The sequence below is a fragment of the Periophthalmus magnuspinnatus genome, chromosome 3, assembly GCF_009829125.3.
Source record: "Periophthalmus magnuspinnatus isolate fPerMag1 chromosome 3, fPerMag1.2.pri, whole genome shotgun sequence".
Taxonomy (NCBI): domain Eukaryota; kingdom Metazoa; phylum Chordata; class Actinopteri; order Gobiiformes; family Gobiidae; genus Periophthalmus; species Periophthalmus magnuspinnatus.
The window spans coordinates 5092268-5118879 of record NC_047128.1 but is presented as its reverse complement, the minus strand read 5'-3'; the positions used below and the strand labels follow the sequence as shown (position 1 = coordinate 5118879).

Below are 26612 nucleotides of genomic sequence, written 5' to 3'. Positions count from 1 at the left end.
CTTTCTGTTTAAGCTCTTCAGACGATGAGGACAAAGAGGATGAGCGCGTGGAGAGCGACGATCCCGAGGAGATGTTCCAGAACATTCAACACCAAAAAGAAATCATTGCCAACATCCGGACCCGCCCATGGCCCATGAGACGCAAACTCAAAGTGCTCAAGTACGTCACTCATTTCAGCCAGTTTACATAACGACGTGCTGCTGGCTCAACCACTCTGAATATATATGCAGGAATAAATCATGTTTTAAATCAAGCTCTGCTAAATCACATTTTGAAAGTCTGGTCCACTGCCAAAAGAGTTCAGTTATTAAATGCTATATCATAACAAGGTCTTAAGCCAAACAACTTCTCTGGAGGAAGGGAGGGGCTTTCTACCAGCTTGTCTCCATGGAGATTGGTTGACTGATTGGTTAGTGCTTTGCCAGGAATGTTCCACAGTACAACATTCAACATTCTTGTAACTAAGAGAATTTCCCTTCGGGGATCAATAAAAGTGATTCTGATTCTGATTCTGATATCTATTTAGCATATTTCATTCATTATGGGTGCTCATGAATCTCTATGAGTAACATGCATTCTTAGTGTGAGTGGGCTCTCCTCTACACAGATCTATCCTGTAATGTAGCCTGGTACGAGCATCACCTGCTTGTCTCCATGGAGACAGATAGGTTTACTGCCATACTGTGTGACAGTCTAATCAAATCAATAACACAGACACAGGTAGGTGGCGCACTCTGTACCAGAAAAGTTAAAGAGTGCGCAGTGATTTTGGTAAACGGCACATTCAGATCAAACTTTTAAACAGTTTTTATTCAAACTATTCAAACTGTTTTGAATATAAGCCATTGTGAACACATTTGTGGTGTATATCCCATTGTCATGTATTTCATTTATCTTTATTTCTACAGGGAGAGCCCAATGAGAGTACCACACTCTTTTTCATGAGCGCCTTGTTCAAATACAGAACAATACAAACAAAAACAAACAAAACAAATGAATACACAGGTCTATTTAACACATTAAAACAGGAGCAGGTGTGAGTATAAATGTTTATCACCAGATTATTAACAGCACCAATGTATCAAGTTTTGGATGTCCTTGAAATTTATTCTATTTCTCGGAAGCAAAATAAGTAAAAAGGTTTTTTTTCCCCATTTTAGTTCTAGTGCGACCAGTTTTTAGACGTAGACAATCGTGAGATCTATGTACTAAATAAGTTATATTAAAAGAGCTTGATTTTTACATTATCCTTCCGATTGATTTTAAATTCCACTTCTATCCCTGAATGTTTTATTTCAATTTTTTTATAAAAACATGATTTCCGTTGTCCAAATGCACTTTTATCTCACCCACATGCACACAGAGTTACCCTAGGAGTATGTGATGAAGATGTAGTGTTTGTTGTATTTAGCGACAGAGGATCATTGAAACAGGTCCAGCTGGGTTAGACCCGAGCGTGGGGATAGATGTGCTGAGTAATGTGCCGTGGATAACAGCTTTTATACGGGCAGTTTGTTATTAGAGCTCACGTTTTATTACCATCATCAGGAAGAGCGGCTGCAAGTCTGCATTTTTACACCGCTCTAATCTAGGCCTGTACTTCTGTGATTACTCCCACTGCAGTAACGGGCCGTATTTTACTTCAAAAACCAGAGATACTGCAAATGTAAGTTTAATCATAGGCTTATCTGATGTTTTTGAATGATGAGTTTGCTGAGCTGGGAAGAAAAGCAGGTGTTTTAATTACAAACGATATAGTAATCATTTATCAAATTAAAAAATAAAAATAATGAGATGTATAACAAAACTGGGGCGATAGACAGTAGGTCAGTTGGCAGAGTGTTTGTCCACTGATCCGAAGGTTGGTGGTTCAAATCCCCTTCTCAAAATAAACATCATTGGTTGAGCGGTCATGATCCACTGACCCACAGGTTGGCAGTGTGATTCCAGTTCACACGAATGGATGCTATTGTTGTGTCCTTGGGAAGACACTTAACCCAACTGCCCCCCCCCCCCCTATAAAAATGTGATCATTTACCAGTTACACAGAACTCAAAAACTAGCATTTTTTGAAATAACTGTTTGAAAAGATTTCTAATTTAATTAGCTGGGCTGGGGATCAAAGAATCATTGAGGTTTATTTCCAACTGATTTTAGTGTTTAGTAACTGGTTCATACTTCTTTTTAATTGAACTGACATCAGCTTTAGAGCAAAAGTAACACCAAAAAACATGAACAACTCATCAAATGGATATAATGTTTTTGCAAATAAGAACTCAACATTACAATTGTATATTTGCATCTATATGATTTGAACTGTGAAATGCTGACTACGTTTCTCGGGACATTGAGAGGTCATGTTTATTAATTGTAAATTCCATATACGCTACCTTAAAACTGAAGCAAAAAATCTATAGTAAGGCAAGAAATAGTTGTAGTTTTTGATACTTTTATCTTAATAGTAACATTAACCTTTTTCAAAATACAGATAAATTACTTTCAACTTGCTTGTATATGTTGATATTTGAGTTTGCACTTGGTATCTGTAATAACCGAGTATCATAATATTGTGCCTATAGTGTCTCTTTATGATGGTTTGGTTTAATCATGTCTGAACAGTAACAGTGAGGGGATAAGCTGCTTTCATGGCTCTGTCTCACGCGTTGTAAACCTCAGAAATACTTTTAATTTATCTTTATGGGACCAGCCAGCTGCAAGGGAATTCAGGGAAAGTTTGTGTGGCTGTAATATCGTTTATAAAATGTAGAAGCTCGTAATATTCTGTCTGAAGTTGTTATATTTCTTTTGTCGGTATTAAAAACTTTATTTTGACTTACGTAATGGGAAATGTTATGAGTTGTTTGCACAGCTGTATATAGGATAGGGCTATTGTCTGCAGTCTAAGCAATGAACGAACATTTGTGCACTTACATTGACTATGACGGGAGTAGACGGGGGGACACAGGGGTCTGTTGTCCCGGGCACCAGGGTTTTAGCGGCCCAGAATTGGACCATCTTCCTATTATTTAGCTTAGAGTGAGGCTTCTTTGCCCAGGCCTTGAAATTTCTGTCGATGGGCCTCCCTATTGATACTTTGCCAGAAAGGTTCCACAGTACGACTTTAAGTTAAACCTGAATGTAAAAGTCTGTCAAATATTGTGTTAGTTAGTGTGATTATTATAAATATACCAACTTTGGCACTTAGAGACACCAAAGTGGATGGAAGTGTGATATCACCCATAGCATTCAACTCCAGTCAAATGAAGCTCATCGAGGCTAGCAGTTAAAGGAGCCAATTTGGAGCCGAGTTCTATATTTGGAATTCCGACCGCAAGTATCATAGCAAACAAAGAGCCAATCTGGAGAGAGACTGTTGAAGGTAACGCCCTTTCCTGCCTAAACAGGGGTTTAGCAGGAGGGGGCGCTTAGCAGCGCTGTTAATCAAACCTGTTGTTAACTCTAGCTGGAGCAAGCTCAGGGGAACGAAGGAGCGTGAGTTGTCTGTTATTAATGTTCATATCTTGATTAACGGACACAATAGTGAAATAAAAACACCAGGGTCATGTAGAGCGCGTTAATACAAACATTTTAAGACCAAAATGACGAGCCTGACAGCCACAGTTACAGAGAGACGGGTGGCAGTTTTTCAGTAGAAAGTGAACTGGAGCCAGAGTCGATGCTTACTTCCTATTTGGAATGTGACAGCTAGGAGGTTAGCTATGTTCATTTATATATACAGTCTATGACTGGAATAGAATTCTGAGTAAAGGATGGAGTACAATAAAAACAAAAAACAATATTACTCTGGATTAGGTTTATACTACAGGTAGGGGCAATAGTGACAAAAACTAATTCAAGTGTTGAATGTAGTACATAGAAATGAATGTTTTGCTAATTTATTCCAACAGTTTGCCTTTATATTTAAAGAGCACTATATCATCTCCTTTGTTTTTCAGACAGGCCAGAGAGATCGTACTGAAGTATGAAGGCAGACTGACCAGGACTAGAGGATACCAGACCGCAGGAGCTGACGTGAGTGGGACCCAGTGTTACAAAACCTAGGGAAAATGATTCAGTTATATTATTCAATTATTCACTTGTTCCGGAAGTTTTGGTGGGCGCCACCATTATCCTTTGGGTTGTATTACTATGCATGGGGTGGCCCATCTTAACAGCAGATACATTTTATAGAGATTACAGAGCCGTTTTAAAGCCTCCCAGAAAATCGGTGCAGTGTTAACTTTTACATAAATCAGCCTACTTTATAAAATATTTTAGTGGAAAAACACACATAACTGGAAGTGCCACTACAAAGAAGGGACGTTTTGAAGCATTTAGAGGGAAAAGTGGGCAGGGTCAAATAATTTTAGACTTCCTATTTCCTTTTGCGATAGCAGAAACCATTGATCTGAGAAGATAGAATTTGAGGTACAGTGGTTGAGTGACTTGTGCCTCTAAGGTTCGAATTCTGGGCGTGTTCTCCCTAATCGCTGCACTGTTGTTCGCACATTGACAAGTTTCCATATGGGGATAATAATAAACTGATCTGACAGGGGCAAAAACTAAAAAAGTTACAACATTTTCTTTCTCTTTTACCCCATCAGTGGTGGAATGTAACAAAGTAAAAGTAGTAAAGTACTCGACTTAACTACAAATATTAGGTATCTGTACTTTACTTAAGTACATTTTAAAGTGGTTACTTTTTACTTCACTACATTTGAAAGCAAGTATCTGTACTACATTTTTGAACTGGACTGAAAAGTGAAAGCATTTTTTATTATTGTTTGAGACCTGCTGAAAAGGCTGAGGGTTGACTTTTTTTTATCAAGTTCATAATTACAAATAAATACACTTAAAGTGCAGAAGCTGTCAACTTAAAAAATGCCTTACACATGCACAAAAACAAAGTCTCTGTTACAACAGAAAAACTGAGGCCAGAGCTTTTAAATGATGTTAAACGGCAGCTCCTTCCGTTTGGCTGAAACTGTAGTTAACTTTATCTGTGTTAGTGACTTATCCGACTCTCACACAGACAGGGCACAGCACTGCAGCTCCACACTGGATTTATAGGCTGTTGTTATGGCTGAGTTTAATTAAAATGTTCAGGCAGCTCAGTCCCATTACAATTAATTGACTTTTAGTGAGGGCTCTTACCATGAATTATTAATTCAACTGTTTGGCTTCAAGTTAATTGAAAATTTTAAAATATCGACTTAAATCGGACCATATCATGGGTAATAATACATTTCTCAATTCAGGCTGGCTAAAACTAGAACTGCAGTCTGTGAAGTCACAACTTGTTTTGGGGGAGTAGATAAAATGAACATGCATATTTTTTAATAATTTAGTGATCATTATTGGGAGGTGGAGAATTTGATGAGCTGAGAAGGCAGGCAGTTTATTTGTAAATTTCCTCATGTATAGTGCTGGCCGAGTCCTACTTTAGTCTTGGTTGAGTCCTGGTTTAATCCTGGTTTAGTCCTGGGTTAGTCCTGGTTTAGTACATGTTTAGACCTGGTTTAGTCTTGGTTTGGTCTTGGTTTAGTCCTGGTTAAGTCTTGGTTTAATCCTGGTTTAGTCCTTTTTTAGTGCTGGTTTAGTCCTGATCTAGTCCTGGTCTAGTCCTGGTTTAATCCTGGTTTAGTCTGTTTTTTGTTTGTGTTTTCTTGAAGCTTTTGAAGAAACTTTCCCGCCTGCTTTACAACATTGTGGTCCTGTTCATTCCGTGGGAGGTCAGGATCAAGAAGATTGAAAGTAAGTCCATAATACCATAGAGCGTTACTGATTACAGAGGTCTGCCAAAATGTCCAAACACCTTCCTATCCTAACACCACCTTGTCCATTACAAATTACTGGCTTGAGTATATTGATCTGTTTTAGGTCACTTTGGGTCAGGTGTGGCCTCGTACTTCATCTTCCTACGGTGGCTGTTTGGGATCAACATCGTACTGACTATCATGACTGGAGCATTTATTGTGTTACCAGAGGTCAGTAATAAAAATGTAAATGCTAAGAGTATTTACGATCAAAGCAAATCACAAATACTGCAGTTGTTTAGATGATATAATGTTCATTGTAGGCTTCTATATCTCCATGTGTGTCTATATGGAGTCTTAATAATTGTTAACCCTAGTTAGATTCATAAACATGTTATGAAATGAAGGAGTTCTTGTATTATATTAGCAGTTACTCAAAAGTGTGAATGAAACAAAATACAACTCCAGGGATGTTTTTGGGGAGGTATCAACATTCTAACATGGCTTAAAGCTCATAAGAGCCAATTTTGTGTAATATAGCACCTTTAATCACAGATGCCACTGTCTTTATTATAAAAATATATTTTGGGATGTTGTAGTAGTCCAGGAAATGACAATGATTAATACACAAATGTAAATAAAACAACAGTTATTTTCATAGATTTTCAAGACTAGTCACGATTATGCTGATTAATCATCGCAGTCGTAGTCGTAACCTTAACTTCGTCCAGTTCACAACCTTTTGATACTTTTGATAAAACGGTCACATTTTTATATAGTGCTTTTCCACCTTCAAGGCACTCAAAGCGCTTTACATCAAGGAACCATTCACCCATTCACAGACACATTCATACACCAGTATACGCAGACACTGGAAACAAGGCAGATTAAGTGTCTGATCTGACCGCTCACTCAATGATGTTTTCACGTTGAGAATGGGATTCGAACCACCAACCATCAGATCAGTGAATAAACACTACCAACCTAGCTACTGTTGCCCAATTGTTTTGGCAGCCAAACAAATTATAATAAAAAAAAAAGATTACCTAAATCTGTGCTAAAATTACATTACATTTTTATAGTAATGTAGTGTAGCTAGTGTGTGCCATTGGTGTGAATATGTCAAGGATTTAAATATCGGGAAAGACATAAAAAACTGTTAGATCTAACCCCAGTGACATGTAGACACAGCCAATTTTCCCACACATGATTTACTGTGAGCCCTGCGCCTCTCGTCTGTAATGGAGCTAACCTTTCCCAGTGTCCTCGAACACATCACAGCCTTATCTCTCCTCCACTCATTGACTTTTATTATTCTGGGTGGGTTTGTGCTGATACAAAATTTAACACCGACATCTCATTCCCAGAAATCAGACGCAACCAGTGGGAAAATAAAGTAGGGCTTGTGTGTAATACAATTTCAAACCCCAATTCAACCAAAATGTGTAGTAACGGGATAAACGAATGAAACAATATAGTTGGGCTTGTTATCAAATTAAATAATTGGAGTTGGACTATGGATTATTACCATGAAGATAAAGAAAACAAATGTGGAATACTACAACATATCGACTATTAATTTTACTTGTACCCCCATTTCAATTTAGTGAGAGAGAATGTTCTGATATAAGGAGGATACAGTGGGTAAGGCGGTAGTGTTTGTAAACTGATCCAAAGGTTGGTGGTTCGAATCCCACACTCTACATAAGCATCATTGGTGAAGTGGTGAATGCTGTGATTGTGTCCTTGGGCAAGACACTTAACCCACCTTGCTTCCAATATCTGCGTCCACTGGTGTATGAATGTGTATGTGAATGGGTGAGTGCTTCCTTGATGTAAAGCCCTTTGAGTGCCTTGAAGGTGGACCATGTGACCATTTACCATAATCTGAAACTCATCTGCAGTGGCTCAGTTAGTAGAATGTTCGTTTACCCATCAAAAAGTTGCTGGTTTGATCACTTTTGCATACTCTATTGTGTTCTTGGGCAAGACACTTACCCAGACTCATCCCTTTGTCTGTGTATACTGGTGTGCAGGGTATTTGTCATAGACTATGTCTTTGTGGGAACCTCACCCTAGATCCATGTCTGACACCCATATGAAAACTAAAATCAGGCCCCAGTGATGTGAAACTTTTATTATTAAATCAAAAATATGGTTAAGAGTTTAGATATTGGCTAAAATAGGTTAAATTCAGGGTTCAGGTTTAGGTTAGGCAAGTAGGCACTATGGGTAAGGTTAGGACCGCTTCCTAAGAAATGAATATAATTCAATGTAATGTCCCCAAAAAGTATGGAAAATCAACATGCGTGTATTAATGTGTGTGTGAATGTTCATTGATGTAAAGCACTTTGTTTTTTTTCAACTCAAAAGAAAAATAAACCATTTATTACATTCTTAAAACTCCATATATGTATCCTGATCGACGACAGTATAATATGTGTGACTCAGATACTCCTGGAATAGTAATATAGCCTACTTTTTGTACATTTTGTCACACACTAAGAAGAGGGAGACAAACTATTCTTTTATGTGTGAATTCTTAACCTTTCAATAAAAAAAAAATCACTGACTTTACAAGATAAAGTGACGACACATAAAGAGAATTGTGGATATAAATCTGGCAAATAAGTGAAAATCACAGCAAAACAAAAACCCCAGTACTGAAATGTATCATAAACTCTTAAGTGACTCTTTTTTTCTTTCATAAAATTTTTATGCAGGAAGTACACACACATATTGTACAGATACATTCCTCCCAGTTCAAATATAGTATGAAACACACATTATTACTCAAAGTCCCTTAAAAGTGGTTTTATAACTACTGTATACCATATTCTTTGGTCATCCCATTTTGATATGTAAAGCACTTTGAATGCACATTGAAGGTAGAAAATTGCTTCATAATTGGGAGAATTGATTAATAATTTGTTATGTTGTGTTTGTAGCTTTTGGCCGGAGCTCCGTTTGGGACGACTCGGAGTAAAACTATCCCCAAAGAGCATCTGGCATCAGCCCAGGACTTGGACACGATCTGGTCGCTCGGGGCAAGTCTCTCTCACTTTTACACTTCTGTCGATAGCACTTTAATACACAGACCAAAGCCTATTAGTCAAACATTACTTTACTGTCTCCCTGACTTTCTCTGGCCACTGCAGTGAGCCGATACAACCTTCACAATCTCCACAAAGTCAGCAGCTAGTTCCGTTACAATATACACAGATCAACCATAACGTTACAGCTAATGTAATATGAAATTGGCAGTTTGATTGGTCTCAGCGGTTGCGGTTATATACACACTTGAAATTTGATTATTGTCGTATTTTTGGAGGTTTAAGATGACTATAATAAGATTAACAGTAAAATGGTGTGAGCATTGAGCAATCTGACATCTTTCTAATCATGGTCCACTCCTCACCTACTGTTTGGTTTATTAATGTTAAGGCTTTTTATTTACAATAGTTTTCCAATATAAAGTGAAGTGGAGCCATAGTCAATAGAGCTGGAAGTGTGCCCATGATCACTTCCTATTTGGAACACAGTGGCTAGCAGGTTAGCTATTTTCATTTATATACATATACAGTCTATATTTGAAATTCAGAGTTTCCTCACCAAGTGTCAGTTGTTGCCAGTCCACTGTTGTTCTAGCATTTTTGATCTTTACACTACAGATCAGGAACATCTTCAGGATCTGCTGCTTTGAAAATACGCTAAAAAAGGGCCATACTGCAATGGGTCAAACTCACTCAAATATGGGGCAATTTGTTGAATGATTTCGTCTAAAAATGCTCATACTGTTTTGGAGTGGTATATGTGTAGTATCCACTTTTTCATTGTAGTTATGATCTTTCAATGTTTGGCTTTTTGTTGTTGTTTTTTTAACTTTTTTGACTATATAGGGATATCTCCAATACTCTGTGTTGTTCTATGGATACTACGGCAGTGTCAGAAAGATCGGCAGTGCAGGATACAGACTGCCTCTCGCCTACTTCCTGGTTGGAATGGCTGTCTTTGCCTACAGCTTCATCATTTTGCTCAGAAAGTAAGAAATGTTAACACTGAAGATATTTAAATATCCTATAAGAAAAAAAAAGAACATCGTCTACTACCTTTGAAGCCTTTGCTACCATAGACCACTCTTGCATGATTGAGGGATTACATTCATGTTTATAGGGATGCGCCTATCTAACTTTTTCAGTTCTGATACCGATTTCAATACTACAGCTTTAAATATCTGCCCATATTAACCGATACCAGTGAGATGAAAAACAGCATTTATTTCCTTTGAACAAAAATAGAATGAGACAAAAAGGACCCATATGTAGCTGTTACTGTTCCATCAAGTAACTACAGAATAACTTTGTATTAATAAAAGTTCAAACATTATGAGACTACAGTGAGTCTTATTTCATCAGTTTTATGTGCTCAACCAGGATATTGACTGAACCGATATTTGGAGGCCAATATCCGAACAAAATAAATAAAAGAAAGAAAGAAAAAAATGTAATTATTTAATTCAGCAATTTTACAAGTGTCAGATTGGTGCATCCCTAGATGTTTATAAGAAGTTGTCTTAATTGTACTATATTCATTTGTTTGTGTGAATTTTTATGTAAACAACCAATAATAGCTGCATCTTCAACCGTGAGCAAACTGTGTTGTTTGCGCTTTATGTAATATGTGATCCCTATTTCCAGAATGGCTAAAAACTCGCGTCTGAGTTTGGCGAGTGCGTCAGACGAGAACTTCACCTTCTGCTGGAGAGTGTTCTGTGCCTGGGACTATCTGATCGGGAACCCAGAGGCAGCGGAGAGCAAGGGGGCCGCCATCGTCAACAACATCAGGGTCAGGCTGCAATATTCACTGACCTTTGACCTTTCAAAAGATGACATTAGCTGATGTCATTATTTCAGCTTTTCTTTTAGTACTTATTCTACTTTTCTTTTATATTACACTTATAACATGCCACTTCCATCTCACAGGAGGCTATTTGTGAGGAGCAAGAGAAGAAGAAAGACACCAGCCTGTAGGTTTTAGGTTTTTTTTTACATAAAACAGTTCAATTTATAGTATTCAAATTTTTATAAAAATTTGATACAACCGTTAAACATGAAACTTAGGAATTAATTCACACTTAGACATAGACCACATCAAATTTGGGACTAAACTGGGACTAACCCTGGACTAGACCAGGACTAAAACAGGACCAAACCAAGTCTTTAAACCAAATAACATCTTATTTCATAGGGCTCAGTTAGTATATTCACAGGTTGTTCTGTTTTGTGTGTATTTCAGTGCCGTGTTGATCAGCCTGAGGATCTTAGCCAACATCCTGGTTCTCTTGTCTCTTGCCGGTAGCATTTACATCATTTATTTTGTGGTAGACCGCTCGCAGAAACTGGAGCAGGAGAAGCCCGAGCTGACTCTGTGGGAGAAGAACGAGGTACAGCAGCTAAGGGGCATTATCGGATTATTACATAGAGTCATGTGGTCCAATGAGATCAATACAAACACAGAGAGATGGGGCATGTGCACTGTGGTGTGGACGCTGCCTGTCAGCGCAGTTTGAATCATGTTTGTGCAGTGTTAGGCTATAAATAATGGCTTTAAGCTTGGAGATATTTCAGTGTTATATAACAAATTGTATTGGTGGTCATGGTAATACTTTAGTTTGTGTAGTTTAGACCACATATTAAATGCTAACCAAGTGACAATTTGTATGTAAGCTAGTGGTTATTCATGTATTAGGAAGTGTTTATAAAGCACTTATCAATTCATATGATTAAGTTAATAGTTAAGATGATGTCAAATTACTAAAACTAAACCAATGCTTGAATATTAATAGAAATATAAATATCCACTCCATAAGAGAATGTGCCAATACTGTCTCAAGAGCAGCTTGGGACCCCATTCTGCTGTCCATCTCAAAGCCAATAACCACTCCTTTGATGATAGTGAGGTACAGATCTTAGCCAAAGAAAAGAAATGGTTTGAGAGGGGAGTTAAAGAAGCAATATTTGTTAGGAAAGGCAGTCCATCTTTGAACAGGAATGAGAACTTAGACATAACCTATTTATAACTCCATCCTCAGACCTAAATCAAAACAGGGAAAACAATAGTTCTAGCCAATATCCTAATACATGTGAGAGCTTCCATAATGCTTAGTGCAGTTTTAGATCTAGCTAACAAACAGCAACTGCATATAAATAGGTGTGTTAGTTTCAGGGTTGTTAGCTCCTCCCCTCAAACAGATATAAGGTAGTGTCCACCTGTAATCTGACCAGAACTGAAGAAGCGGCTTGGATGAGTAGCACTCTAAACCTTTTGTCCAGTTGACAGAATTTAATTTTTCTTTTGCTATGGATGATACCTGAATGAGAAAATGGAACTATAAAAAGTACTTTATAAACATTATGAAAAACCCAATTAAATACTTAGTATGCCTGTTGCATTACTAGTAGTTAGCCAATCTAGTCCCTAAAGTAAGTGTTGGCTTTATCCTTATTATGTAAAGGGAATGGCCGGACCTCAAAAGAGCAGCAGAGAATCGAGCCAGTGGATATATGTCTATTGTTTTAGATAAATATGGCAGTTTTCAATGAGCAAAATGTAAAATTATGATCTATGCATGTTATAGTGAATACCCCCCCAAATGTATAATATGTCTTCTTTAATTTAGCAAAATGTATTTCAAATATAGAAGTAATTATATACCTTGAATAGCTATTTGAAAAACTTTGCTTTTTCATATTCTCTGTAGGTGAGTGTGGTCGTGTCCCTCATCACCATGATTGCGCCATCTGCTTTTGAGTTGGTGGCTCAGCTCGAGATGTACCACCCAAGAACGTCTCTGCGTTTTCAGCTCGCCAGGTGATAAAAACATCTGCTAACATTACACATATATTAGACCGTCTGTGGAAATTTGCATATAGACGTTATGGTTCTCTACAGGGTCCTTGTTTTGTATCTGGGGAATCTCTACAGTCTCATTATTGCACTGCTGGACAAGGTCAACAGTATGAGCTCTGCTGTGAGTACCGAAAAATGTAAATATAAAATGCAAAGGACCATATGGGAAAATTGGAATCATCCCTCTTCAGGAATAGCATGATACAAATGTGTATGTATAATTGTATCTGTCGTTTAAAGGTCCTATATTATGTAAAATTGACTCTTGTCAGCTTTTAGCCCTGTAATAATGCTGTTACCTCCTCAAAAACAAATGTGTATGTAACTTTTCAGGTGGAGGGTACGATGCTTGCTTGTCTCCATGGAGAGTCATTGCTTTGCCTTGAATTATTTACAAATGTTTTCAATTATGTGTGTCAAGTGCAAAAAATACATTGAAAACCTTGTATTTTTCTTGTGAGTGAGTTTGCCTCTCCACAGATGTGACCTATAACTTAATATAGAAGTATAAGTTTTAAAAAAACAGAGGTCATTGTCGTTGGTCCCAAAGGTCAAAGAGATTCTCTGTCGGACCAGATAATCTCACTCGACAATGTGAGTATAGCTTCTAGCCCTACTGTAAAAAATCTTGGAGTCCTATTTGATCAAAATCTCTCATTCACAGCCCATATAAACCTAGCTTGTAAAACCGCATACTTTCACCTGCGAAATATATTTACCTAAAAACGATGCTGAAAACCTCATCCATGCATTTGTTAATTCCAGACTTGATTACTGTAATTCTCTGCTCGCCGCCTGCCCCAAAAGTACTATAAGGAGCCTCCAGTTGGTTCAAAATGCAGCGGCCAGAGTCCTAACAGGAAGTAAAAGAAGAGACCACATCAGTCCTGTACTAAAATATCTGCACTGGCTTCCTGTCGAGCTTAGAATCAAATTCAAAGTCCTCCTCCTGACATACAAAACCCTAAACGGTATGGCCCCATTCTATCTGCAAAATGCTATTGTCCCGTACCAGCCAAACAGAGCACTCCGCTCTCAGAATGCGGGACTATTAATGGTTCCTAGAGTGTCCAAAAGTACAGTGGGAGGGAGAGCATTCAGTTACCAAGCTCCTGTGCTATGGAATCAACTCCCTGCTGATGTTAAACAGGCCCCCACAGTCTCTGTATTTAAGACCAGGCTTAAAACCTTCCTCTTCGGTATAGCTTATGACCAGGTTACTTAGTGAGGGAGTTAGGGAGTGACATTAAAACCCGGGATAAGATAGGCTGCAGTAGGAGATAACTAGCTGGGGAAAGTATGGCAGCCTGAGCACTATCCTCTGCTTCCTCCTATTTTCTCATCAGCAATGCTATTCACATGTTGTCCCCTGTCCCACTCCCCCTGTGGAGTGTAACTCTTTCAGATGCCCCGATGACAGCTGGACCCTCTCCTCCTCCCCGCCTGGCTCTCCTCCACCCGCCTCCCTCTCCTCCTTGCCTGGCTCTCATCCTCCTCGCCCGGCTCTCCTCCTCCTCGCCTGGTCTTCCTCCTCCTCGCCTGGCCCTCCTCCGCCCCCCCCCCTCCTCCTCGCCTGGCCGATTTTTCTTGTTTTGTCTGATTTTTCCTGTTGTTTGATTTTCCTCTTTGTTTTTGTGTGTAGGCAGCACGGTGGCTGAGTGGAAACGCTCATGCCTCACAGCAAGAAGGTTTGGTTCGATCCCCGGGTCGCCAGGCCTTTCTGTGTGGAGTTTTGCATGTTTCTCCCCGTGTCTGGATGGGTTTACTCCGGTTTCCTCCATCAACCAAAACATGAACGCCCTTCGGGACAACTGTTGTTGTGATTTTGGGCGTTACAAAAATAAAATTAATTGAATTGAATTAATTCAAAGCAGTAACATCTCCATGGAGACAAACATGTGGCAGATGCTCCACCAGAAAGTTACATGGTACACCTTTAACTTTGTCTATCTTGTATTGTGTCTATTTAAAAAAACAACTGGGATAAAGTTGAATGGGTTACATATTTCAAACTGTTTATAGTTTCAGTATTAAGCCTTGATGTTTGTGTTCATTTAAAAAGTGCAGTTTTATTGTAGAAATTATGTGTTTCTTATTTCAGATTCCTGTCACATCCTCAAATTGGACAGACTCAAGCTCGTTCCTGGCTACAATCTCGCAGCCTGAAGGCATGTCTACCCCAGTGCCCAGGAACATTAGCACGTTAGCCACTGTCGCTACTGTTTTGGACCCTGCCGACACCACCAGAGGCAGCATCGCACTGGCTCTCTCCAATCAGACCACTGTGTTTGAGAAGAACAAGCAGGATCAGTGCTGGGAGACCTACGTGGGACAGGTACAAAATAGAGAAATCTCTCTTTAGTAATACACGCTGTTCATACTGATTCCATCCATTTTCTTCCACTTGCGGGGGCAGCAATCTAAGCAGGGACTCCCAGACTTCCCTCACCCCAGACACGTCCTCCAGTTCCTCCGGTGGGATCCCAAGGCCCAGGCCAGTCGACAGACATAGTTCCTCCAGCGTGTCCTGGGTCTTCCCTAGGACCTCCTTGTGGTGGGACATGCCCAGAACCTCCCTAGGGAGGCGTCCAGGTGGCATCCTGAACAGTTGCCTAATCCACCTGAGCTGGCTCCTCTCAATGTGGAGGGAGCTCCCAGGAGGTTCATACTGATTAAATAAATGAAAGAGATTACATTGATGCATACTATTATATACTTGCTATTGAATGTATAAAGAAGTGGAGTAAGTGAGTGTCACCCATAGCGTTCAGTTCCAAATCAAATGAAGCTCATTGAGGCTAGCAGTTATAGGGGAGAATTTTAGCCGAGTTCCATATTTCGAATTTTGACTGCGAGTATCATAGCAACCAAAGAGCCAATCTAGAGCAAGGCTGTTGAAGTTAAAGTCCCTTTGCGCCCACACCGCTGATATAGCACGGAGCAGATGCTTAGCAACGCTGTCAGTCAAACCTGTTGCTAACGCTAGTGGGACCAACCCGTTAATGTTCTTATTTTGAATCACGGATAAAATAGCGAAATAAAAACGCCAGGATCATCTAGAGCTTGTTTATATGAACATTTTAAGACCAAAATGTGAATTTATATAGACAGTTTATGGTATTTACTCAATAATATTTTAAATCAATAATGCATTTGATCTATATACCCTTTACAGACACTTTACAGAGCATTATTCATTCACGCCACACTCGGTGGTGGTAAGCTACTATAGTACCTACAGTTGTCCTGGGGCAGACTAATGGAAGTGAGGCTGCCAACCTGCGCCACCGGCCCCTCCGACCAACTCACAGATGCCACATTCATACTAGGCAATGTGGGTGAAGTGTCTTGCCTAGGGACACAATGGCAGTTTTAGCCACTGGCACCCCACTGTGGCACCTGGAATTCCCAATATATAACACAAAAACACTTTCATGTCCATAGTTTTTCAGGAATGAGATGAGATGGGGCAACAGTGGCCCAGTTGGTAGAGTGTTTGTCCACTAATCTGAAGGTTGGCAGTTCAAACCTCGCTCTCGACATAAACATCATTGGTTGAGCAGTCAGATCCACTGACTCAAAGGTTGGCGGCGTGATTCCATCTCTCACAGATGAATGCAGTTGTTGTGTGCTTGGGCAAGACACTTAACCCACCTCGCCAGTGTCTGCGTACACCGGTGTGTGAATGACTGAGCGGTTCCTTGACGTAAAGCACTTTGAGTGCCTTGAAGGTGGAAAAGCACAACATATATATTTAAAATACCTTTGGAGAAAAAAATGTGCAAGTTGCTAGTATATTGTTATTTCAGAATAGATTTTTTTCAAAACCTAGTCCAAATACAAAATTTTGAAAGGTTTTGTTGCTATGGGACTATCCTGGATGAAGAGTTCATTGTGTAGTCCTATGTGGTCTGTGTTTTGTGCAGGAGATGCTGAAGTTGTCCATTATAGACATGATCTTCACTGTGGCCAGTATCCTGCTCATCGACTTCATCAGAGGGCTGGTGGTGAGATATCTGAGTGACTGCTGCTGCTGGGACCTCGAGAGCAAGTTTGTATGTACACAGTTATATTGTTAAGGTTTAAATTCTATATTGTTTTCTTATTTAATGGTTATAGCATTTTGATTACACATTACAGGGGTTTGTGACGCAATCTTTGTACTATACATCTCTATCTCTTTCCCGTTATGATTCTCATGATTCTTCTTATTCCTGTGTTGAGACTAGTGGTATTAAAAAAGATTATCAGTTTATTTAATATTTGAGTAGAATGTCAATCATTGCCACTACCTCTATAATCTCTGGCCCTTTTTAACCACATAGACAGTATTTTATTTATTTATTTTTATTTATACAAAGAGAGCCAAATGTGAGCACTCAGACTCTCCTCTTCATGGACACCCAATACAGAGAAATACAAACAAAACAATTAACTACATAAGTCAGTTTAAAGCATTAAAAACAGGAGCAGGTGTGAGTATATATGTTTGTCATGAGATTATTTAAGTGCCATTTTTCCATTTTTGTGAAGCAAAACAGCCAAAAGCCCTTTTTCATATTTCAGTTCAGTTTCATGAGATCTTGTATTAAATGTTCCGTTATCAATGTCCAACAAACAAGTGAGATATTCAGACAGTCTATGATGTAGTCCCTTATAAATACATGTTATACAGTTTTGTTCTCTTCTGATAGGTAGCGATAACCAGCCTACTTTTGCATCGAGTGAACAGTGATGGGTTTTACATTCATCCCGTTCTGAGTGAAAGAGTGGATCTAAAGGTTTCAAAGGAAAAAAGAAACATAAGAAGACAAGAAGCGACATGTATAAATGAATGTATCATGTAATGTATCAGCAGTTACAGAGAGAGGGGTGACAATTTTTCAATGTAAAGTGAATTGGAATTGTTGGAGGCTGAAGCGCGCCCATGATCACTCCCTATTTGGACTGTGCTGGCTTGCGTGTTAGCTATGTCCATTATGTAAACAGTCTATGCATATAACCAACACCTTGTATTTAGACTATTGGGCTGACATAGTCTCCTCTAGGGTACATGTTTCTTGCTTTTGATTTTGACAGCAGACAATAAAGTATCTATGTGTCTATTTTCTAGCCTGAATATGGAGAATTCAAAATAGCTGAGAACGTCCTACATCTCATTTACAACCAGGGAATGATCTGGTGAGTGCTCTACAGAGAAAATATCAAATTGTCAGTGTCAAACCAGCCAGCCAGTCTCAGTGACCTTGTTTAAATCCCCCAATAACATGTCCTTTATACCTTTGTGCTTCACTGAACTGTATCCCTCTGCTCATTTCTAAAACTTCACCTTGCTCCAAATGATTGTGATAAATAGCATTGGTCTGTGGATGTCTGTTGTGTAGGTGTAGCTTACATGTCTCTTGATATTTTTAGGATGGGGGCATTCTTCTCCCCGTGTCTACCTGCCTTTAATGTCTTGAAGCTGATTGGTTTGATGTATCTGAGGAGCTGGGCAGTCCTCACCTGCAATGTGCCACATCAGCAAGTGTTCAGAGCATCTAGGTACGCAGCACTTTTATGTGGACTGGTATTGTGTCCCCGAGACAGACGCTTTACCCATGTGGAATACATAGACTGTTCCGTATTTGGAATTCTGAGCCCAAGTATCATAGTAACCAAAGAGCCAATCTGGAGGCAGGCTGTTGAAGGCAACGCTGTCCATCAAACTTGTTTTCAACACTAAGGCGAGTGACCTCGGGGAGAGAAGGCACTTGATTTGTCTGTTATGAATGTTCATATCTTAATGTATGGACAAAATAGCAAAATAAAACACAAGGATCATGTAGAGTGAGTCAATATAAAAACTTCAATAGCAAAATGATGAGCCTCACAGCATCAGTAGAAAGTGAACTGAATCCTGAGTTAATGGAGCCGGAAGCACACCCATGCTCACTTCCTATTTGAAACGTGTTGGCTACCGGATTAGCTATGTCCATTTATATATACAGTTGATGCTTTAATACAAGGGATGGGTAATTCGTTGGTTCAAATTTTGGTATTGGAAGATTTAACTACTATTTTGCACCAGTATTTTTTAACAGCTTTATGTGTGTTGTACTGTTTGTTATGCATTTATCAAGATCCAATTAGAGAAGGAAAAATTGCATATGTATAAACCGCACAGGCTGTGTTTTCTCTTTTTCTCATTAAAGCTGTGGAGGTTGAATCCTAAATTGCGTGATCAAGTACCACAATGTATGTATTAGTTTGAGGAAAATAACCATATTCTCACTACCACTAAATGAGAGTAACTGTACCATTATGTTATCTTGTAGTTCAATGATCTGTAGTTTAAGTTTAAAGGTCCTATATTACACAAAATTAACTCATGTGAGTGTTAAGCCATATCATAATGCTGTTATCTCATCAAAAACATACCTGGAGTTGCATTTTGTTTCATTCACACATGTTGAGTAATCCTTTGTAAGTCTGTCTGTATCTCGGAAGCTCAAAATGCTCTGTTCCACCTTGTGATGTCATGAAGCGGTAGTTTTCAAGTTAACAGCTACCTTTTACCTTCAGTAGAGATTGGCAATTTCAGGGCTGAAATTATCAAATTGATTCTAGCGAAGGTGCATGGAGTTTAAAAACACATTGGAGCTCTTTGTGTATTACCACATGAAATCACAAGGAGAAACTGAATGTTTTCTGTGTGAGAGAAAAGAACTCAAAATACGCTGGGGTTGTGTGTTAAACATGTGTGAAGGAAACAAAACATAACTCCAGGTGTGTTTGTGATGAGGAAACACTGTTATAACATAGAACACAAAATAGCATAACATGGCCCCTTTAAATCTTGTTGAGTCCATATTGAAACGCTAAGGTAACATCTGCTTTTTGCTTGCTCTCTTTAGATCAAATAACTTTTACCTGGCAATGCTGCTGTTCATGCTGTTCCTGTGTATGCTGCCCACCATCTTTGCCATAGTCAGATATAGACCCTCCCAGCACTGTGGCCCATTCAGGTACATGCTTTACTTTCCTTAAGTACTTGGACAATAACAATAAACTTTTTTAAACCAAGATACAAAAAATTATACCTGGGTTCGATTTTGTTTTGAAGACTGCAATTAGGCCTGTCACATTTTGAAGCACAACATATCACTATAGAGAAATATAAAGACAAATAATAATACTAAAACTGCTTTATGCCACTGATTAAGATTAAAATAAAGCCACATTCTCCCAGTGAACCATTTTAAATAGACAGTAAAATTAAAATACCTGAGCTGTGACAAATGAATAGCAGAATGAGGCAATAATTAGCCATAAGAGTGATTTATTCAACCCTCTACAGCTCAAATCTTTTCATATTACAACTAAAATAACAAAAATCTCCCCATTTGTGCAAAGAAATTGTATACACGATAAAATATATTGTTTCAGCTTTCATATATTGAACAATAAGTATATATAGTAATTATGGTGACAGGCCTAACTGCAATAAATCCAAAAGCAGATGTACCCTCCTAAAGAAAAACAAAACGTTACAATGGTATAAGTAAAGTTGAACAGGATTATAAAAGGCAAAGTAACAAAAGTGGTCTAAAATATGTATGCAAATGTAAAACAAAAGAACCTAAACTAAGAAACCAAAAACAGCAGGTTTAACAGATAACAAGTTCAGTGTCTCAAAAAACTATTCACATAGGCCTATTAAAAAACAGTGTCAAAATAAGGGACACATAAGGATATCAAACCAGGAGTGTCCCAAAAGAAACACATAAACAGAACAACTACAAACAGAACAAAGTGAAAAAATAACAAGAGACACAAAAATATAACGAAACTTGTGTCTCAAACACGTAAAGTTAGACACAGAGGCAAACGAATGACTAACGACTAAATGAGACACAGACAAAATGGCAGGCTGACCACAGAGACCAGCAGCCTCAAGCAGGTGTCTTCCTTAAATTGCAGGTGATTGACCAGGCAGAAAACAATCCTCCAATTGGCAGCGAGCCCATGGGAATAAGGGGACAAGATTCAATCAGGCACAAAACATAACAGAAAGATACTAAAAGATGAAAGAACTTAAGGATTGGGGATGTAACAAGAAGTCACATTTAATTGTATTTTTGAGACAGAGATGGGACAGTATCAATGGATTTTACAGCGGAACAGAGCCATGAACAGAGCCATGAATTTGTGTAATGAAGTTGTAGTCATTGTAGTATGGGTATTTATGCATAGGTTTTAGAATGGTGAAAAATGAACGCGTAGCAATTAACCAGTGGTGGAAGAAGTAAACAAGAAGTAAAGTAATTAAGAAGTAAAGTAAAAGTATCATATGAAAAAAATGTACTTGAGTAAAAGTATTAAAGTGCCCGTTTAGCAAATGTACTTATTACTTAAGTATTTCTCACAGATTTTGAGATCTATAATTTTAAAAAAAACTTTCAAATGTAGTTATTTGTGCCGAAACAACCGAATCGATGTTTTTTTTTTCTGTCTGGTTTTATTTGTTTGTTATGTTTTGTTTGCTCAAATTATGAGGTTGATAAAAAATAAACTTTTTGCCTTTTCAGCGGGTTTCAAACAACAATAAAAAATACTTTTACTTTCCAGTCCAGTTCAAAAATGTTGTGGAGTAGAAAGTACCTGCTCTCAAATGTAGTGAAGGAAAAGTAAATAAATAAGTAAAGTACAAATACTTACCATTTATACTTAAGCACAGTATTTTACTACTTTTACTTCATTACATTCGACCACTGCAATTAACAGTTCAAAACAATAGTCCAAAGAGGTTCATCTGGTTAGTTCATTTTAATAGATTTTTTTTTTTTCAGACCAAGGTTAAGTTTGAGTCTGAGGAAGTGCACTAGTGAGCTGTTGAAATTGTCAGGCACAAAAACAAACTAAACCTTGGTCTGAAAAATAATTCAGAAAAATATATCCTGTTTTTTTTAACTGTCAAAAGTCCTCAAAATGGTGTCTAAATTTGAAAATCATGAATGTCTATTTGTTTCAGCGGTCAAGAGAAGATCTACGACATCATTTCAGAGACGGTTGAGAAAGATTTTCCTTTGTGGTTTGGTAAAGTCATGAACTATGTCACCAGCCCCATCGTAGTCCTGCCTGCTCTTCTGCTGCTATTGTAAGTCAAATACTCCCCAGACAACACAACACATTTGAGTTTAAAATCAGCATACAGTCTGATATTTGTTCTCTGTTGTAGCATGCTCATATACTACCTGCAGTCCATCGCTCGATCATTGAAATTCACCAATAACCAACTAAGACTCCAGCTTCAGACGGTAACAGTCATGATTTCTTTGTAAAAGTGATTTTATGAGAAAACACAATATCAGTGGTGGAATGTAAGTAAAAGTAGTAAAGTACTGTACTTAAGTAAAAATGTTATCTGGTATCTGTACTTTACTTAAGTAGATTTTAAAGTGGATATTTACTTCACTTTTTATTTGATTTTTGAACAGGACTGAAAAGCAAAAGTATTTTTATTAGACCTGCTGAAAAGTCTGACTGTTTATTTTTAACATGTTCATAATTTGAGTAAAACAAAAATATACAAATAAAAACAGCTAACAAAAACATTTGAAGCTTTATAAGACCTTAAAATCTGTACAAAATACTTTTTTTATTTACTTTTTATTTTTTTTATTCTTTAAGTAAAATTTTAAACAGGTACTTTAATACTTTTACTTAAGCAGATTTTTCAGTTGATATTTTTACTTGAGTATTTTTTACTTTTACTTAAGTAACAATTGAGTACTTCTTCCACCACTGCACTGTATTCTATGAATACATATCCATGAACAGCCTGGTGAAGTAAAACTATCGTATATGCTCTGTGGGTGCCATCTAGTGGGCACACCAGTCAACTACACACAAGCTGTTGAATTCTGCATCCACATTTATGCAGTGTTTTAATGGAATTTCATTGTTTTGCCAAGACTGTAATATTGTTTAAGCTTTACATTGTGGTTTATGGAGAGTTGTTAACTAAATTAACAGGTGCCTCGCATGCACCATACGTAAAGTCCTCCTCCTAAGACAGTCCTGACCAAGCCTAGCTGAAGATCTGAAGATGCGTCCCACTGCTCCTGACAGGATGCTCTAAGGGCTTTAAAGGATGGGTCAAATACAGAACAAATTTTGCTACAGAACGATAAAGTGTACTTTAAAGACCCCATATTACTCTATTTTCTGATTTATGTTTTAATGTTGTTTCCTCATCACAAACATACCTGGAGTTGTGTTTGTTTCATTCACACAAATCCTGCACATTTAGGCTGAGTTCTTCTCTCAAACGGAAAATCATTTGGATAATTTCAGCCCTGGAATTGGCTATTTCTACTGAACTAAAGGTAAAAGGTAGCTGTTAACTTGAAAATTACCTCTTGAAACACGTTGTTGCGTTTCCAGGGAGATTCGTCCTTGCTGGTTCACGGTTTGGAGTGTTTTAGCTTCTCGATGTGGTGGCAGAGTTTGAGGGCGGGCCCCAGTTTCAGTCCCATGTACTTCATTATGACGTCGCTGCGTAAAAGCATCAGAGCCTTCCCATCGATCTCCTAAAAAGAAAAAAATCTGTTACTAAAACCACAATGCAACTAGTTTAAGACATTAAAGGGCACATATTACACTATTTTCTGATCCATGTTATAATGTTGTTTCCTCATCAAAAACATACCTGGAGTTGTGTTTTGTTTCATTCACACATGCATATTGAGGCAGTGTTTTCTCTCTAACAGAAAACACTCTGATCCACCTTGTGATGTCATGTGGTAATACAGGAAGTGCTCACTAGAATCATTTGGATCATTTTAGCCCTGGAATTGACAATCTCTACTGAACTAAAGGTAAAAGGTAGCTGTTAACTTGAAAATTACCTCTTCATGACATGACAAGGTGGAACAGAGCATTCTTTGGAGATGTAGTCAGACTAATAATAAACTCAGCATGTGGTAATGAAACAAAGCACGACTCCAGGTATGTTTTTGATGAGGTGACAGCATTATAACATGGCTTAAAGCTCACAATAGTCCATTTTGTAGTCCTTTAACCTTCTGTTCTGTTTCAGGAGCGAACAGAGGACAAGAAGAAAGTTTTCCAGATGGCTGCAGGTATCTTCACCCTAACATTAGATTTATTAAATAAATAAAAATAAAAAGTAATAATAATCATAGATATAATTGCTCAGCCCGACTGCAGGGCCCGGAGCCCACAGCTGAGCCAAGCACAGAACAGCAAGAGAGCGACATCACCAGTCACGAGGCGTCCATCCAGACCCCGTCTCCACGGCGAAACGGCAGCGTCACAAACTTCCAATCTCCTGTTCGCCGTGGCAACAGCATCAGGACCATCACCCAGTCTGCCTCCAGGTCCGAGCTGAACCATGGGGCGGCGCCAGGAACATCCCGAAGTCCATCAGTGTCTGTCCTGCCCAAGCACAGGCTGGAGCACAGGTCTGAAACATTACTCTAAATATTCATGAAGTTGTATTTTGTGAAACTATTCCAGTGGCATAGAAGAGAACTTAAGTTACCAGAATACTGTAGATACAAAGTGTTAATAACGTGATAAACCTGAAGAGGCTTTCAGGTGCTGTTTCAGACTCTTGTTCTGTAAGTTCTGGGAATATAATTATTGGCATGTTAGAAGTTAGTGGCTTATTTCATTTGAGGCATGTTGTAGAATAGTTTGCACTACTCGACTGCATGGCAATAGTTTGAAACCTGTAGCATTCATTACACCAACCAGCCATAGTGTTGGAAACATTTGTACTGTTTTATTTCATCAGTTCAGTTTTATTTATGAAAAGAATCCCTAATCCTTAAAAGACTTGCACACATGATGTGCTCCAATTTACAAACTTGTTTGAAAATCCCTGGTTTGCAATAATCACACTGACGCACTCAAAGTCACATAAAAGTGTTATACAATTATTTTGAGGCTGATCAAAACAAAGGCCAGGGCTGGTTGGTGTATAAAGTACTAAAAATGAGACATGCTTAACTTAATTACTTGTGTAATTAAGTATTTAGAAGCATATTTCTGTATCTTCAGACTTTACATTTATCTCTTTGCTCTTTCCTCTTATAACAGGCCCCCACCGTCACATAGTGGTCACAGTGGTCATAGTGCTGCTAGCAGATCCAAGTCCTACCACCAGGTGGTGTACAGTCCTCGTTATTCTGACCACTTGACCTCTGAACCTGTGTACAGAAAGACCATCCACACGCTCCATCCTGTGGAGAGGATCATCACAGCTCAAAGCTTCGGAGGCCGGAGGGGTCACACTACTCGCTATGTCATCGTCAATGAACATGAGCCACGGAAACACCTTCTGCGATCGGCAACCAGAATTCCACGGCACTACCTAATGGAGGAGCCCGCTGAGATCCTAGAGCTGTACCCAAGAAACTTCAAACGCTACACATCCCGCGCCCTGCACCATCAGCCACACCTCCACCGAGCCCACCAATCACAGCACAACCTGAGCGAGGAAGAGGAGGATGAAGAGGAGCAGGGGCCTAGCACCAGGAGGAGAATGCCTTTGGGAAAGACCCTCAGACCCAAGTCTCTGTCCGACCTGCACCAGCCTGCACACTTCTACATTGGAGAGAGAGCTGAGAGCCAGAGCTCCATGGCCAAGGGCCCGTATGAGGCCCCAGAGGAGGGGGAGGGGGACTGGGGAGAGGTACAGCGTAAAGCCCCTCCTCAGGCTAAAGGCAGGGGGGCCGACCAGGTGGTGCGCACCCGGAGGTACGTCCCATCTTCAGGGAGGCACAGTGGATCCCCGTCCAGAGGCAGACATGTGGAGGCTCACGTCAAACCAAAGACCAGGCCGAAAGTGGACACGGCTCTGACCGAGTCGGACTCAGCGTCCGTGGCCTCCAGCAGTGACCAGCAGAATAGCAGTGTGGACCAGTACATCCAAGTCATCCACAACAAGGAGCGCTTTGTGAAAGCAGATGCTCGCCACGGAAAACTGGCCAAGAAGAAATCGAAGACAACCTTTGACCCCAATGTCACTGAGGTCAATGACCTGGTCTGCTCCAACGTCTGACTCATGAGAATCATAAGAAGCACACGATGTTTAATCTGCACATTGCCTCATACGTTTGGACTCAAGCACAGGCATTATTTTATGTATTCCGTTATAATGTATTCATGTGTTGTACTGTAGTGAGTGTTCTGATACACAGTGCTATGGAGTCTATGTCCACTCAAGGCCTCACCTCAGATAAAATGTTTCACAACATTAGAAAAAATTGGTTTTGTCCTTGTCATATGTCACAAGCTCAAAAAACTATTGTATTTTGTTTATAAGATAACTGTGTTTATGAAGTCTTTAGAGATTCAGTTTGAGACAAAAAGTTTTGTGTGTGAACTGTACATTTGTGAAATGAATGTGTTTGTTTCTACATCTAAAGATTTGCAGCTGCAGTATGTTTATATGTGATAACCAAGAGTTTAATGATGTAAATGTATAGCAAACTTATTTAACAAACATACTCTTTACTTCCATTAAAAAGTAGTTTTATATTTACAAATGAAATGGACAGGCAAGGCATAAGCATAAACATAGCAGTTTACAGTGTATTCTGTCTATGGTAATAACAAATAATGATAAAAGAAAACCCTCTTAAAACAAGCCCTACTAAAACCTGAGATTCACGTTAAAGCAATATGGTTTCAAGTATAACTCATCACACTACAGGAGCGAACGCAGGGAACTACGACGGATTCTGTTTAAAAATGATTCTGAAATGTTCAGAAAATGAGTTTTTCTGCCATGGAAAAACAAATGAATACTTAAGGTTATATTTACTGACAAAACACCGTCCTGTAGGTAGTTATATGACACAAGAGTATTTCAGGCAGAAAAGCTGATTACACATACGCTTGATACAGGTTAATATGCTTCTTACAGTATAAAA

The 26612-nt window shown here is 38.8% G+C and overlaps 1 protein-coding gene across 1 annotated transcript in view; it reads left to right on the top strand.

Annotated features, from left to right (window-relative positions):
- LOC117389442 (transmembrane channel-like protein 3) overlaps positions 1–25738 on the top strand; it is a 28280-nt gene extending 2542 nt beyond the window's left edge. The window contains exons 2-22 of the mRNA XM_055232568.1: positions 14–160; positions 3958–4033; positions 5674–5755; positions 5882–5988; positions 8706–8804; positions 9657–9799; positions 10455–10602; positions 10740–10783; positions 11053–11200; positions 12518–12627; positions 12709–12787; positions 14768–15001; positions 16593–16721; positions 17780–17847; positions 18082–18210; positions 19563–19673; positions 21680–21805; positions 21887–21965; positions 23750–23792; positions 23870–24134; positions 24775–25738. Coding sequence (XP_055088543.1) covers positions 14–160; positions 3958–4033; positions 5674–5755; positions 5882–5988; positions 8706–8804; positions 9657–9799; positions 10455–10602; positions 10740–10783; positions 11053–11200; positions 12518–12627; positions 12709–12787; positions 14768–15001; positions 16593–16721; positions 17780–17847; positions 18082–18210; positions 19563–19673; positions 21680–21805; positions 21887–21965; positions 23750–23792; positions 23870–24134; positions 24775–25738 — 3331 coding nt within the window. The remainder of the gene's footprint in view (positions 1–13; positions 161–3957; positions 4034–5673; positions 5756–5881; positions 5989–8705; positions 8805–9656; positions 9800–10454; positions 10603–10739; positions 10784–11052; positions 11201–12517; positions 12628–12708; positions 12788–14767; positions 15002–16592; positions 16722–17779; positions 17848–18081; positions 18211–19562; positions 19674–21679; positions 21806–21886; positions 21966–23749; positions 23793–23869; positions 24135–24774) is intronic.
- Positions 25739–26612: the final 874 nt, after the last annotated feature.